The sequence below is a fragment of the Lissotriton helveticus genome, chromosome 6 (genome assembly GCF_964261635.1).
Source record: "Lissotriton helveticus chromosome 6, aLisHel1.1, whole genome shotgun sequence".
NCBI lineage: Eukaryota > Metazoa > Chordata > Amphibia > Caudata > Salamandridae > Lissotriton > Lissotriton helveticus.
Window position 1 is genome coordinate 1101822777 of NC_136067.1, and position 13695 is coordinate 1101836471.

General features: G+C 46.6%; 1 protein-coding gene across 1 annotated transcript in view; it reads right to left on the reverse strand.

Annotated features, from left to right (window-relative positions):
* The window catches only part of NPHP1 (nephrocystin 1), a 695982-nt gene that overhangs the window by 218520 nt on the left and 463767 nt on the right, over positions 1-13695 (reverse strand). The window contains exon 14 of the mRNA XM_078648761.1: positions 3633-3715. Within this exon, the coding sequence (XP_078504887.1) occupies positions 3633-3715 (83 nt within the window). The remainder of the gene's footprint in view (positions 1-3632; positions 3716-13695) is intronic.

A 13695-nucleotide genomic window follows, 5' to 3' on the forward strand; every position in this document is an offset into this window, starting at 1 on the left:
ACTTAATCACCTACGGCAGAAGTTTCCACTTGTAATATGCCAGAGGGAAGTCTGGGCTTTTCATAACCAGCGCACACAGCGTGACCTTAGTGTATGATAAATAAATAGCCCAATAACACACTAATATATGATACCTGATATGATGGAAAGAAAGAAGGACAAGTTACCTAACTTCGGTAAGTCCCCATAGATGCAGATTCAACACTTTAGACTACTCCTCAGGCATCAGATTAGATCCAGGACATCTTGAGCAGTACCCTCTGACCACCACTAGCTGGCATCGAAAGGCTTCGCATCAGCAGTTTCGGATGTGATGTGCACGGTGCTTATCTAGGCATAACACCAGCACATGGACATCCGTTTATTTTCGTGGCAATTTTAGTGTCAGTAGGAGGAAATCACATCAGAAGGCTGATCAACCCAGTGTGCAGATTATAAGTGCCTTCAGGGGTGTTTTAGACTGAAAAGCCCACGACGCAGAATGGAAAGCATGGAATGGTCAGTAGGGAATCTGCGCCTAGAAAAAATCTCTACCAGATAAGGCGTTACAGCTGTAAGTAACTTGTTCATCTGAAAAAGACGTTCAGCTGCACATTCCTTACATTAAAATTGTTACAAAAGCAATACGTCCTGGAGGTGAGTCCACAAGATGGCTTAGACCAAAAAGTCCTGGTAGAAAGAACAGGCAAAGTGCCCGTCACGACGGACCGGACTGTTAAATCATTAGGCGGGATCTCTAAATGCCAGGGTGGATGAACTCAGCCGTCCATGCCTCATGGATCACAAATGGTGTCTGCATCAGGGGTGGCTCAGGGTCTCTTTCACAACTTGTGAGAATCTTGGCTAGATCTATTAGCCATTTCCTTAAATATGCAAAGTCAACACTTCGGCACTCGGGATTTTCCATAGCGGCTTTTGCTCTGAGACACATTCAGACTAGAGTAGAAGATGAGACTCGTAAACGCCTTCCTTCTGATATCAATCCTTCCTAGAGTTCTGAAAAAGATCAGAACTGACTGTTTCCAAGTCATCCTGGTGGCTCTGGATTTTTGAGGAGAGTATTATATCCAGAACTCCTGAGCATGAGCATCTGTCCTCCAATCAGGCTGCCCTTTCTGGAGGTTCTACTGTTGCAGCAACAGGGCAGGGTCCTGTACCCAAATCTGCCCACACTCCACATTCATACATGGAGATTGAGTAGTGACAGTTGAGAGTATTTGACCTCCTTCCTGAGGTATGTCACAAAATCTTTACAGCCAGGCGTCTGTCAAAAAAAAAACTGTATACGCCTCCCATGAGAAACACGTCGACCCACTTTATGCTACCATGCCCGAAGTGTTGATTTTCGTTTTATAGTTAGCCAGGCAAGGCCTTGCTTTGGGCACAGTGAAGGGGTATCTTTCGGCCACCTTGCTATTGCAGGACCAACCCCTCCTGTTTAAGTCATCTGCAGTGACACATATCCTGAAAGGTCTTCATCATATGTTTTCTCCAAAATCTTGCATTATGCCCCAATAGATTCTTAATTTGGCTTTAAACTTTTTGAACCCATGCACGCTGTTCCCTCAGACTATTGACAATCAAGACAGTCTTCTTGGTGGCCATCACATTGGCCTGCAGAGTCAGCAAGCTGCAATCTCTTTCTATTCAACATACATATACCAGCTTCTTCCCAGACAAACTGGTTCTCTGAACCTGTGCCTTTTTTTCTGCTAAAGGATGTGACACCTTTCCACGTCAACCAAACCATCACGCTGCCAACTTTCTTAGCTTTACCCTACCCCTCTAAGGAGGAAGAGAGATTCCCCCGTCTGGATCTTAAAGAGCACTGTCATTCCATATTGATTACACCAAAAAACATCGGGTGGATGATCAACTCTTTGTAGGGTTCACTGAAATGAAGAATGGGAATAGCAGTGCAGCAAAAGACCATCTCAAGGTGGATTGTACTGTACATAAAGATCTGCTACGTATTAGCCTAAAAGCAACCCCTGAGGGTTTGCAGGTGATTCCACCAGAGCCAAAGCTGCTTCAGCGTTTGGTGTTCCTGTCCAGAATATCTGTCAAGATGCTATGCAGGGTCAGACTGGTCTATAGGGCAATCAGGCAGTGCCCAATGGTCTGGTCTGACAGGTCATTGTGTGTGGGCCATTTTTTGGTCTGTTTGCGGTCCTGTTGTATGTTATGTTATGCTATTGTGATTTTTATAGCGCACAGCTCCCCCAGCAAAGGGGCGTCCCGGCGCTTTAGCTGGCAGAAGAAAATACCAATACATAACTGAGCAAATCAAAGAGGAAAAGGTCTGGTGGGCCAGCTTTTACTATTAATTTAACTGATCTTAAACAAACATTGCCTTCAGTAAGCTCAGATCCATGCAGTCTTCCATACCGTACAACACACTTAAACACTGTGGGCCTCATTTCGATGTAGGTCAGAGTTGCCTCCGACCGACACCGTTTCTGTGTAAGAACCGACTGACCATAGGTAAATGTTTCCGCACACCTCATTAGGATGTGACCGCACATGGATGTGTGGCAGGCCGAGTCGGATGGCTGAGCAGTCAGGAAAATGTCCTGACTTCTCAGTCATCACCAGAGGTGCATAGCCTTCTGGCATAGGGTCCACAACCACACTCTGCCATGCTTGTTGCCCAACCAAATGGCAGTAGTGATGACCAGCTTCCCCTTGATGGAAGGTAAGAAAGCTTTCAGTGCCAAGCAAATCGCTCTCAGCACCAGAAGGTTGATATGAAGCGGAGTCTCCGCAGAGACCAGAGGCCTCTGTTCAGCACCTCTCCCAGATGGCTGCTCCATTCAACCATATCCCCCCCTCCCTCCAGAAACAACGCATAGGTCACCATTGTCAGCTCTGGATGGGGAAGGGAGAGGGGTTCGCCACAGACACAATCGCAGTCAGTTAGCCATTGCTGCAGGTCTTTTGCAGTCTCATTCAGAATCTGGACCAGGTCGTCCCACTGGAACTTCAGATTCCACTGCAGAGCCTGCATAAGCCAGCTAGAGTACTTCACCAGCAGGAATGCTGTCACCCACAGCAGCCTCAGAGTCAATCCCCAGGACTGAAGTTGAAACATCAGGATCATAGCCCGAATGTCCTGGACTCCAGTAAATCCATTGCCATGCTCCAGGGTACATCTCACCAGCTAACCCAGCTAACCTAACAACAGGGTATGTTCACTCAGAAAGGATTTTGTCTTTAACATACTGCTCAGCTCATACAAACCATTTTAATTTCTTTCAGTGTCATCCTAATAACCCTAACCTTTCAGAAGGGGGTTGCACGTGAGGAAAAAAGGCAACGTTCTGGAGTGCACTTCATGACATACATATTAAAAATAGAGGCGGCCTACACAGTGGTCAACTATTTGGGACATATAATGAGTTAGGAGTTTTTGATCAGTCATATATGACCTAAGACTATATTGTTTGTGCATGTTAAATCTGCATTTGATTAATTCAAAAGTGGTTTCAAATTACTTACAAATTATACAATTCATCTGAAGAAAATAAATGTATTTCATATATAGAACAAACATTTTATAAAAATAAATATTAACGCATTGGGCCAAAATCCCAAATTGTATGGTGCTTGTAAATGCAACATAAGTATCTTACTTGGGAGTAGCAGGAATTCCTCCAGAATCGAAAAGTTTTAGAAATGTCCAGCCACAGCTTAACTCTCCCCTTTCTCCAGTTGTCTAGGCAAAAAGTGACAAGGAAGTTTCAAGAATGATCCTTATTCGAGATTAAAAGGTGTAATGATTTGATTATCAGAAAGTACACAACACAGATTGATAAAAATTAAATGTCTTTAATGGGCTTCACTTTTTTGAGAAAATAATATACATGTTTCTACTTAGCATATACATACATGTCAACAATTTTGCTTAACTACCATGAAAACCAGACTAAGTTTATCTATACCCAATTAAATACCAGCAATGATCTGTAGTTAGGAATAAACTGATACCTTAACTCAGGAAACAAAAACATGTATTTCTAAGGTTTCAGAATCAATGCACACAAACCATTACTGAAAATCAGCTGTGCCAACGGACAGATGCCTAACAAAGGTGGAAGGACGGCCACTGGGAGTGGATGGAAAAGTGGAATTGCTGAGTCTTTGGTGACTAACCTGGTGAATAATGGAATTGCTTTCAATAACTTGCGAGAAGTCCTAAATATCCTGGTTGATATGTTACGTTCTCACTAGATTCCTGATAACATATTTGCGAAAAGAAATTGCGGACACCCAGCTGCCATTTAATCAAAGAAAGTAGCCCTAAACTAAAGGATTTCCCCACAAAATTTGTATTGTTCATTTTGATGTAATAATTAAAAAACAAATGTACAGAAATGTACACACTGATCTTATCAAACAATAAACTGATTTGCCTACAGTTTTTTTAATGCCAACGATAGAGATAAATATTGTAAAAACAACTGAACAATCAAGCACTCGTAAATGTGTTAGGTTCGCCTATGTGATTAATAATACACTTTTATTTTGTAAGTTGTGGCTCGATGAGTATTTGTACAACATAGAAACTCTGTTAAAGAGTTATAACTTGTTTATGCACAAAAAGGCTATATATTTTGCTGTTATTAGTGGTATAGTGCAGGCAAGTAATAGTAACATTTTGAAAAATCAAATGAAAGAGGGAAATGATAGAATGAATTCATGTAATAGCAATATTATGTGTTTAGAGGAGTTCTGACAGCTTTTGTCCCCGGTGCCACTGCACCTGCTGCACCATTCAAACCATGACCCAGTTGTCTGTAAGGGAACTGCACTTGTAACTGCCTGTTTAGTAGTAAAATATAGCAATATTATGTGTTTAGTATGGCGCCTAAAGCTCTGGTCCTGGTGCTACTGAACCTGATGCACCATTCAAATCATGACCATATTGCCTGCTAGATAGATGCACTTGTGACTGTCTTGTTAAGTAGAGAAATTCAGCAATAATCTAGGTTTAGTGGATCCCCTAGAGATTTTGGTCCCAGGCCCACAGCACCTGCTGCACCATTCAAATCAAGTCCCTTTTAAGTGCAGGGTAACTGCAATTGTGACTGCCTGTTTAGTAGTCAAATAAATCAATATTATGCGTTTAGAGGAGTTCTGACAACTTTTAGGCCTGGTGCTACTGCACCAGCACTCAAATAATGAGCTGAAGCATTCGAATCATGAACCTGTTGTCTGCAAGCTAACTGCACTTGTGACTGCCTGTTTAGTAGTAAAATATAGCATAACTTGTCTTTATTAACTATATTTTTAATGCCAATGTTTATTACAATATTTAGAATTTGATCATAATGACCAAATAGATTAGGCTGAAAAAAATCAATCCGATAATGCTTAAAAGTGCAAAGAAAAGTACTGAGGCATGAATAGGAAATGCCATGAGGTTCTAAGGCTAAAGCATCTGCTTTACACAACCAAGTAATAAAAAGCAAGAATTTCAGCATACTATTAGAAGCTGTCTGCCTTTTCCCTGGGAAAAGAACTTATCCTTACAGTGAATGGGTGTTAAACAGTGTGGACAGCTTTAGTAGAAGTATTGTAAATGTGTGCAGCCAGGGGAAGTTAAAAAAACGTTCCACACAAAAGAGAAAGAACACAGTAATTTGCCATTGGGAACTAATAAGAGGCCCCTTTCAAGCAGCTAGATAACAGCATGTCCTCCCATCCAGTGATGAATGAAATAGACGTAAAGGTTGACGTTTCGGTCGAATATTGTATATATCCACTAGACCATCTTCAGGACATTTAGTTTAAAGATGAATGACCCTTCTAACACAATATGGAATAGAGTTAGGCTTGATTTAATAATCCACAATCAAGACAAGTGGTGGCCAATCAGCCTCCCACTAATACTAGCAATGAATACTGATAGTTAAAGAGTTTGGTTTTGTTTATCGCCCTTCTGACCAAAACACGCTTCAGTCTGTATTTCAGAACGGTTCAATTTAACCTGCGTCCCGCTGTCTACACAGTAGGCGTCTATCTTGATATTGGCAGCCCTTTTTAGGTCTCGGCAACGAGAACTATTGTCACCTAGTAAGCTAGCAAGGGACTACAGAGAGGTGGACGAGCCGACCAGGGTCTGTGGACGCGCACAAAGGCAGGCAGGCAGGCAGGCATGCGCCAGACACACACACAGACAGACAGACAGACACACGCACGCACGCATGCATGCATGCATGCACACACACACACACACACACACACACACACACACACTCTCACACTCTCTCTCTCTCTGCCGCCCCCCCCCCCCCACTCACCGGGCTCTTTCCCTCCGCATCGGGTCAGTCACGGCAGAAGGCAGACTTGTGTCTTCTCCGGCGATCTTCAGCTGATGTGCACGCCCACGCTGCGTCGTGCGCGCCCGTTGATCCTCAGCTTGTTTACAATAGCGATCGTTTCTTCCGCTAGCACTCCGTGGCATCTCAGACGCACAGCAGGTAGCATTAGCACCTCTTGTTTTAAAATGTGTTTGTTTATCTAGGACGGACACGTTTACTGGTTGCTTGTTATTTATTGTCTTCTTTCCTCTGCTTTCCCCTCCCACCCCCTGCATGCGTTGCTTCTTCCCTTCCCACCCAGTGTGTATTGCTTCTTCCTAACCCCCAACCCCCCACGGTCGGTGTTGCTTCTTTCCCTCCTACCCCCATTCAGGGTTGCTACTTCACCAGTCACCCCAGAAAGTGTTCCCTATTCTCCTATTGCACATACGACATGCTTTCCTACAAGGACACCTGCTTTTCCACTCCCTGCTCCTCATCTCTGGCCCGCCCCGGGCGTCGTGCTTTAGGTTTTCGCACTGCGCCAGCTTTCATATTAACAACACTGGCGCCATGCTTAATATTTTGACAGGAGCCCGCTTTTATGGGTTTTTTTTTGGTATTCATTAGCATTTTTTTACAGTAGTACAGCACGCTACACGTAATCTTCAACAAGGGCAGCCACGCAGCCCGCCTAGCTCTATTTCAACATCTGCCGCTCCTAATCAGCAACAATGGTGGCTGCACCTTCTACATCTTTTTCGTGTTTATCCAGTTGGTTCCTTTGTGAGATCTCCACAACTATGTGCCTTTCCATTCAGTGGTCTGGAGTGCAGGTTTGCACGTATGTCGCAGTTTATTCAGATTCCTAACATACCGCGGTTTTGCACCAGCACTGGTGTGTTTCGGGCGGCATTCAAACTGATTTATGTTCTGCATCTCTTCCCCACCAAAGCAGTGTCCAGTCCGAGTGCGCTCTTCGAGGACTGGTCGTTTCACTAGTTCTAGGAGCAGCTCGTGTGAGCACCAGTGTTTACAGGCGCACAGGCTGTTCATATTACTTATCGTCCCTGAGATATTTATTACCTATCTCGACTCTAGGGCAGTCACAAATTCTGACACTGCTTCCTACCAAGGACCTTTTATGGCCACATAAGAACCATTGTTTTTCTAAAACATTAGTCAACCCCAGGTTCACTTATTAGAGTCCCCTTGTTTTCCTTACTACATTGTTCTCACACGGCACGCCGCACTCTATTTCAACATCTTACAATGCTTTTTAGGTCTCGGCAACGAGAACTATTGTCGCCATGTAAGCTCGCAAGGGAGTACAGAGCGGTGCACGAGCCGACCAGGGTCTGTGGACGCGCACACACAAAGGCAGGCAGGCACACACCAGACAGACACAGACAGACACACGCACGCACACACACACACACGCACACACACACACACACAGCCTCCCTCTCTGCCCACTCCCTCTCTGCCGCCCCCCCCCTTCTACCCCCACTCACCGGGCTCTTTCCCTCTGCAGGGGGTCAGTCACGGCAGCAGGCAGGCTTGGTGTCTTCTCCGGCGATCTTCAGCTGATGTGCACGCTCACACTGCGTCTCCTGCGCGCCCACCACGCTGTTTCGCGCCCGTTGATCTGCGTCTCCTGCGCGCCCACCACGCTGTTTCGCGCCCGTTGATCCTCAGCTTGTGATTACTACTCCTTCTAACCCGGATTCTAAATTACTATTTCTTGGTTCTCTAACTCCACTCTGTTGATTCGTAACAAACTGATATTCAGCACATTTCACAGTCTCGCTTTTGCTTCTCATAAATACAATAAGATTATTTTAAGCAATGTCTACCCTTCTTTTGGTTCTGTGCCTATTATGCTTCGGACTATAGAGTTTTAGAAAGTGTGGTGGAAGATTCCTTGATATCAGCGGTGTGCACAGTGCAGAGTGAGTGTGCAGAGTAGTGAGTGCAGAGTAGTGAGTGCAGAGTAGTAAGTGCAGAGTGAGTGTGCAGAGTGAGTGTGCAGAGAGAGTGTGCAGAGAGAGTGTGCAGAGAGAGTGTGCAGAGAGAGTGTGCAGAGAGAGTGTGCAGAGAGAGTGCAGAGTAGTGAGTGCAGAGTGAGTGTGCAGATGAGTGAGTGTGCAGATGAGTGAGTGTGCAGATGAGTGAGTGCAGATGAGTGAGTGCAGATGAGTGAGTGCAGAGGAGTGAGTGCGCAGAGTAGTGAGTGCGCAGAGTAGTGAGTGAGCAGAGTAGTGAGTGCGCAGAGTAGTGAGTGCGCAGAGTAGTGAGTGCGCAGAGTAGTGAGTGCAGAGTAGTGAGTGCAGAGTAGTGAGTAGTGAGTGCAGAGTAGTGAGTGCAGAGTAGTGAGTGCAGAGTAGTGAGTGCAGAGTGAGCGTGCAGAGTAGTGAGTGCAGAGGAGTGAGTGCAGAGGAGTGAGTGCAGAGTAGTGAGTGCAGAGTAGTGAGTGCAGAGTAGTGAGTGCAGAGTAGTGAGTAGTGAGTGCAGAGTAGTGAGTAGTGAGTGCAGAGTAGTGAGTGCAGAGTAGTGAGTAGTGAGTGCAGAGTAGTGAGTAGTGAGTGCAGAGTAGTGAGTAGTGAGTGCAGAGTAGTGAGTGCAGAGTAGTGAGTGCAGAGTAGTGAGTGCAGAGTAGTGAGTACTGAGTGCAGAGTAGTGAGTAGTGAGTGCAGAGTAGTGAGTGCAGAGTAGTGAGTGCAGAGTAGTGAGTGCAGAGTAGTGAGTAGTGAGTGCAGAGTAGTGAGTAGTGAGTGCAGAGTAGTGAGTAGTGAGTGCAGAGTAGTGAGTAGTGAGTGCAGAGTAGTGAGTAGTGAGTGCAGAGTAGTGAGTGCAGAGTAGGAGTGCAGAGTAGTGAGTAGTGAGTGCAGAGTAGTGAGTGCAGAGTAGTGAGTGCAGAGTAGTGAGTGCAGAGTAGTGAGTGCAGAGTAGTGAGTGCAAAGTAGTGAGTGCATAGTGAGTAGTGAGTGCAGAGTAGTGAGTGCAGAGTAGTGAGTGCAGAGTAGTGAGAAGTGAGTGCAGAGTAGTGAGTGCAGAGTAGTGAGTGCAGAGTAGTGAGTGCAGAGTGCAGAGTAGTGAGTGCAGAGTGCAGAGTAGTGAGTGCAGAGTGCAGAGTAGTGAGTGCAGTGCAGTGCAGGTATGTGCAGTGCAGTGCAGGTGAGTGCAGGTGAGTGCAGTGCAGTGCAGGTGAGTGCAGTGCAGGTGAGTGCAGTACAGGTGAGTGCAGTGCAGTGCAGGTGAGTGCAGTGCAGGTGAGTGCAGTGCAGTGCAGGTGAGTGGAGTGCAGGTGAGTGCAGTGCAGGTGAGTGCAGTGCAGGTGAGTGCAGTGCAGTGCAGGTGAGTGCAGTGCAGTGCAGGTGAGTGCAGTGCAGTGCAATGCAGGTGAGTGCAGTGCAGTGCAGGTGAGTGCAGTGCAGTGCAGGTGAGTGCAGTGCGGTGCGGTGCAGTGCAGGTGAGTGCAGTGCAGGTGAGTGCAGTGCAGGTGAGTGCAGGTGAGTGCAGTGCAGGTGAGTGCAGTGCAGGTGAGTGCAGTGCAGTGCAGGTGAGTGCAGTGCAGGTGAGTGCAGTGCAGTGCACGTGAGTGCAGTGCAGTGCAGGTGAGTGCAGTGCAGTGCAGGTGAGTGCAGTGCAGTGCAGGTGAGTGCAGTGCAGGTGAGTGCAGTGCAGGTGAGTGCAGTGCAGGTGAGTGCAGTGCAGTGCAGGTGAGTGCAGTGCAGGTGAGTGCAGTGCAGGTGAGTGCAGTGCAGTGGAGTGCAGTGCAGTGCAGTGCAGTGCAGGTGAGTGCAGTGCACACTGCACTGGAGTGGAGTGCAGTGCAGTGCAGGTGAGTGCAGGTGAGTGCAGTGCAGTGCAGGTGAGTGCAGTGCAGTGCAGTGCAGTGCAGGTGAGTGCAGTGCAGGTGAGTGCAGTGCAGGTGAGTGCAGGTGAGTGCAGTGCGTGCAGTGCAGGTGAGTGCAGTGCAGTGCAGGTGAGTGCAGTGCAGGTGAGTGCAGTGCAGGTGAGTGCAGTGCAGGTGAGTGCAGTGCAGGTGAGTGCAGTGCAGTGGAGTGCAGTGGAGTGCAGTGCAGTGGAGTGCAGGTGAGTGCAGTGCAGGTGAGTGCAGTGCAGGTGAGTGCAGTGCAGGTGAGTGCAGTGCAGGTGAGTGCCGTGCAGGTGAGTGCAGTGGAGTGCAGTGCAGTGCAGGTGAGTGCAGTGCAGGTGAGTGCAGTGCAGTGTAGGTGAGTGCAGTGCAGTGGAGTGCAGTGCAGGTGAGTGCAGGTGAGTGCAGTGCAGGTGAGTGCAGTGCAGGTGAGTGCAGTGCAGTGCAGGTGAGTGCAGTGCAGGTGAGTGCAGTGCAGGTGAGTGCAGTGCAGGTGAGTGCAGTGCAGTGCAGGTGAGTGCAGTGCAGGTGAGTGCAGTGAAGTGCAGGTGAGTGCAGTGCAGTGCAGGTGAGTGGAGTGCAGGTGAGTGCAGTGCAGGTGAGTGCAGTGCAGTGGAGTGCAGGTGAGTGCAGTGCAGGTGAGTGCAGTGGCATGCAGGTGAGTGCAGTGCAGGTGAGTGCAGTGCAGTGGCGTGCAGGTGAGTGCAGTGCAGGTGAGTGCAGTGCAGGTGAGTGCCTTGCAGGTGAGTGCAGTGCAGTGCAGGTGAGTGCAGTGCAGGTGAGTGCAGTGCAGGTGAGTGCAGTGCAGGTGAGTGCAGTGCAGTGCATGTGAGTGCAGTGCAGGTGAGTGCAGGTGAGTGTAGTGCAGTGCAGGTGAGTGCAGTGCAGTGCAGGTGAGTGCAGTGCAGGTGAGTGCAGTGCAGGTGAGTGCAGGTGAGTGCAGTGCAGGTGAGTGCAGGTGAGTGCAGTGCAGTGCAGGTGAGTGCAGTGCAGTGCAGGTGAGTGCAGTGCAGGTGAGTGCAGTGCAGTGCAGGTGAGTGCAGTGCAGTGCAGGTGAGTGCAGTGCAGGTGAGTGCAGTGCAGTGCAGTGCAGGTGAGTGCAGGTGAGTGCAGTACAGGTGAGTGCAGTGCAGGTGAGTGCAGTTGAGTGCAGTGCAGTGCAGGTGAGTGCAGTGCAGGTGAGTGCAGTGCAGGTGAGTGCAGTGCAGTGCAGGTGAGTGCAGTGCAGTGCAGGTGAGTGCAGTGCAGGGCAGGTGAGTGCAGTGCAGGTGAGTGCAGGTGAGTGCAGTGCAGTGCAGGTGAGTGCAGTGCAGTGCAGGTGAGTGCAGTGCAGGTGAGTGCAGTGCAGTGCAGGTGAGTGCAGTGCAGGTGAGTGCAGTGCAGGTGAGTGCAGTTGAGTGCAGTGCAGGTGAGTGCAGTGCAGGTGAGTGCAGTGCAGTGCAGGTGAGTGCAGTGCAGGTGAGTGCAGTGCAGTGCAGGTGAGTGCAGTTGAGTGCAGAGTGGTGTGTATTGACAATGTAAATGACAATGCCATTTATTTATGATTTAAAGAAAAAAAAAGAAATGTCATGAGCAATGCCAATAGCTCTACCTTTAATGATGCCGAGACCATTGCATTGTAAATGCTTGTTTTATATGGCATGTGCCACAAAAGAATTGCTGTTTTTCTTATTGTTTCTTCTTGTGCATGCAATACTTGATTGCAGTCCTATCTAATTGGGTGTTGAGTGCTCTTTCAGCTAGAGTCTTTGTTTGTTGAAAAAAGATGGGTAGATAAATTGACTGGATTATGGTAATTATGCCTACTATTTTCAGTTGGAACACTCATATGTGAGATGCTACTTCTTGTCTGCTTAACTTAGCTGCATCTGAGTGTTGTTCCCTGGTAGGTGGGCTGCCACTATCCATATCTGTCTTGTGTTAACGAGACTCAACATTTTCTGTGCTAGCTTCAAAAGAGTGTATGGCTTCATTCAATTTGTTTGTTGAGGATGAATATTACTTTTGTGTGGTATGTTTGCTTAGATCTGGATAATTGTTCCTAGCACTTGTCATTGAAATGCCTTGTGGACTAGACAAATCATTTTAGATCTAAGAAGATGATATGTTTCAATGCCTCCTGTTATGTCCACTGACCTCTGATTTTGAGTTTGCCTCAATGTGCATTCCATCCTGTGTGTAACACACCCACAATGATTGTCCCAGAGTGGATTATGTCTGTGAACATGTTTTCCTGTGACCACCATCTTAGGCCCTTCAGTAATTTACGTGTGACAAACACTAGAACGTCCCAATCCCCCATCGAGTGTTACCACCGACCAGAAATCAACATGTGCATAGGTTTAAAATATATTCTCACAACTGGTGTTAAGGGGAGTGCATGAAGCCATTTAATTACCTTTTTTATTCTGTTCTACAATATTTGTAAAAAGTTCAGGTTTATCAGCCAACCATCTGCGTAAGGGTACATAGATATAATTAGTTGTCTCAAGTGCACAGACCCTAATGCCGAACAATTTGGGAAAACCCATGTTCTGACTTTATTTCAAAGTGTAGCACTTTCAGTTGATGATGGGAACATAAGATACCTGTGATGTTTCTTGGTCATTGGAACATGGAAGTTGCTGTCCTTGAGGGCTAGTGTTCTTCCAACATCGGCAACAACTCCTGTAAAGCTGAAATCTTGACCTTTGTAGTGCTGGTGAACTTGTTTATGAACCTTAGATCTAACATTAGTCTTAATGTCAGTTCTTGTTTGGGCATGAGAATATAAACAGAGTAAATACCTGTGCTTTGTTTCTCCTATGCTACTTCTCAGTAACAGTTCTCATACCTTTTGTAGCAGAACATATTTATAGTCTTACTTGTACAACCGGTCTCTTTGGTGGTATAATGGGAGATCTACTTGTCAATTCTGCAATATGTGTGGCGTTTGATGTTAGCATCAATTTACATGGTGTAGCTGTCTGCCCTTCAATCAGAAAACAACCTATTCCGTTGCCAATCAGAGCACTGAGATCATTGAGATTCACAGCAGGATCATTTGCTATTGTGATCGGCACCACGAGAAGGACTTCTCAGCTTCCTCTGCTTGGCAAGGGCTGTAAGCTCTGACCTGCCTAATGCCATTCTTGTGCATCCTCTTGACTTCCTGAAGTTTGTCTCCTTTGAAAGGGTTGTAATTGAAAGGGAGTGCCTGGTTCTGTTGTTATGTTTCTATCTTTTGAAATCTCTGCATACTTGTAGATATTCCTCTACACTATATTGTTCTTTTGCTTTTCATCTATTCAAGGAAGTTGTCCACAACCCGGCCAAGCATGTTTCCGGTCATGAATGGGGTATTAATGATGTTGAAGAGCACTTCAGGATTAAAACCTGATATTCTTAGCAATGCATGCCTTCTAAAGGTAATACTAGTACACAGTTGATGTCTTGAAGTATCTGCAGTGTCAAAAGATTATTTTAAGGTTGCATTTGCTATTTCCTTCTCCTACTGTACTACTGTCTTTGCTC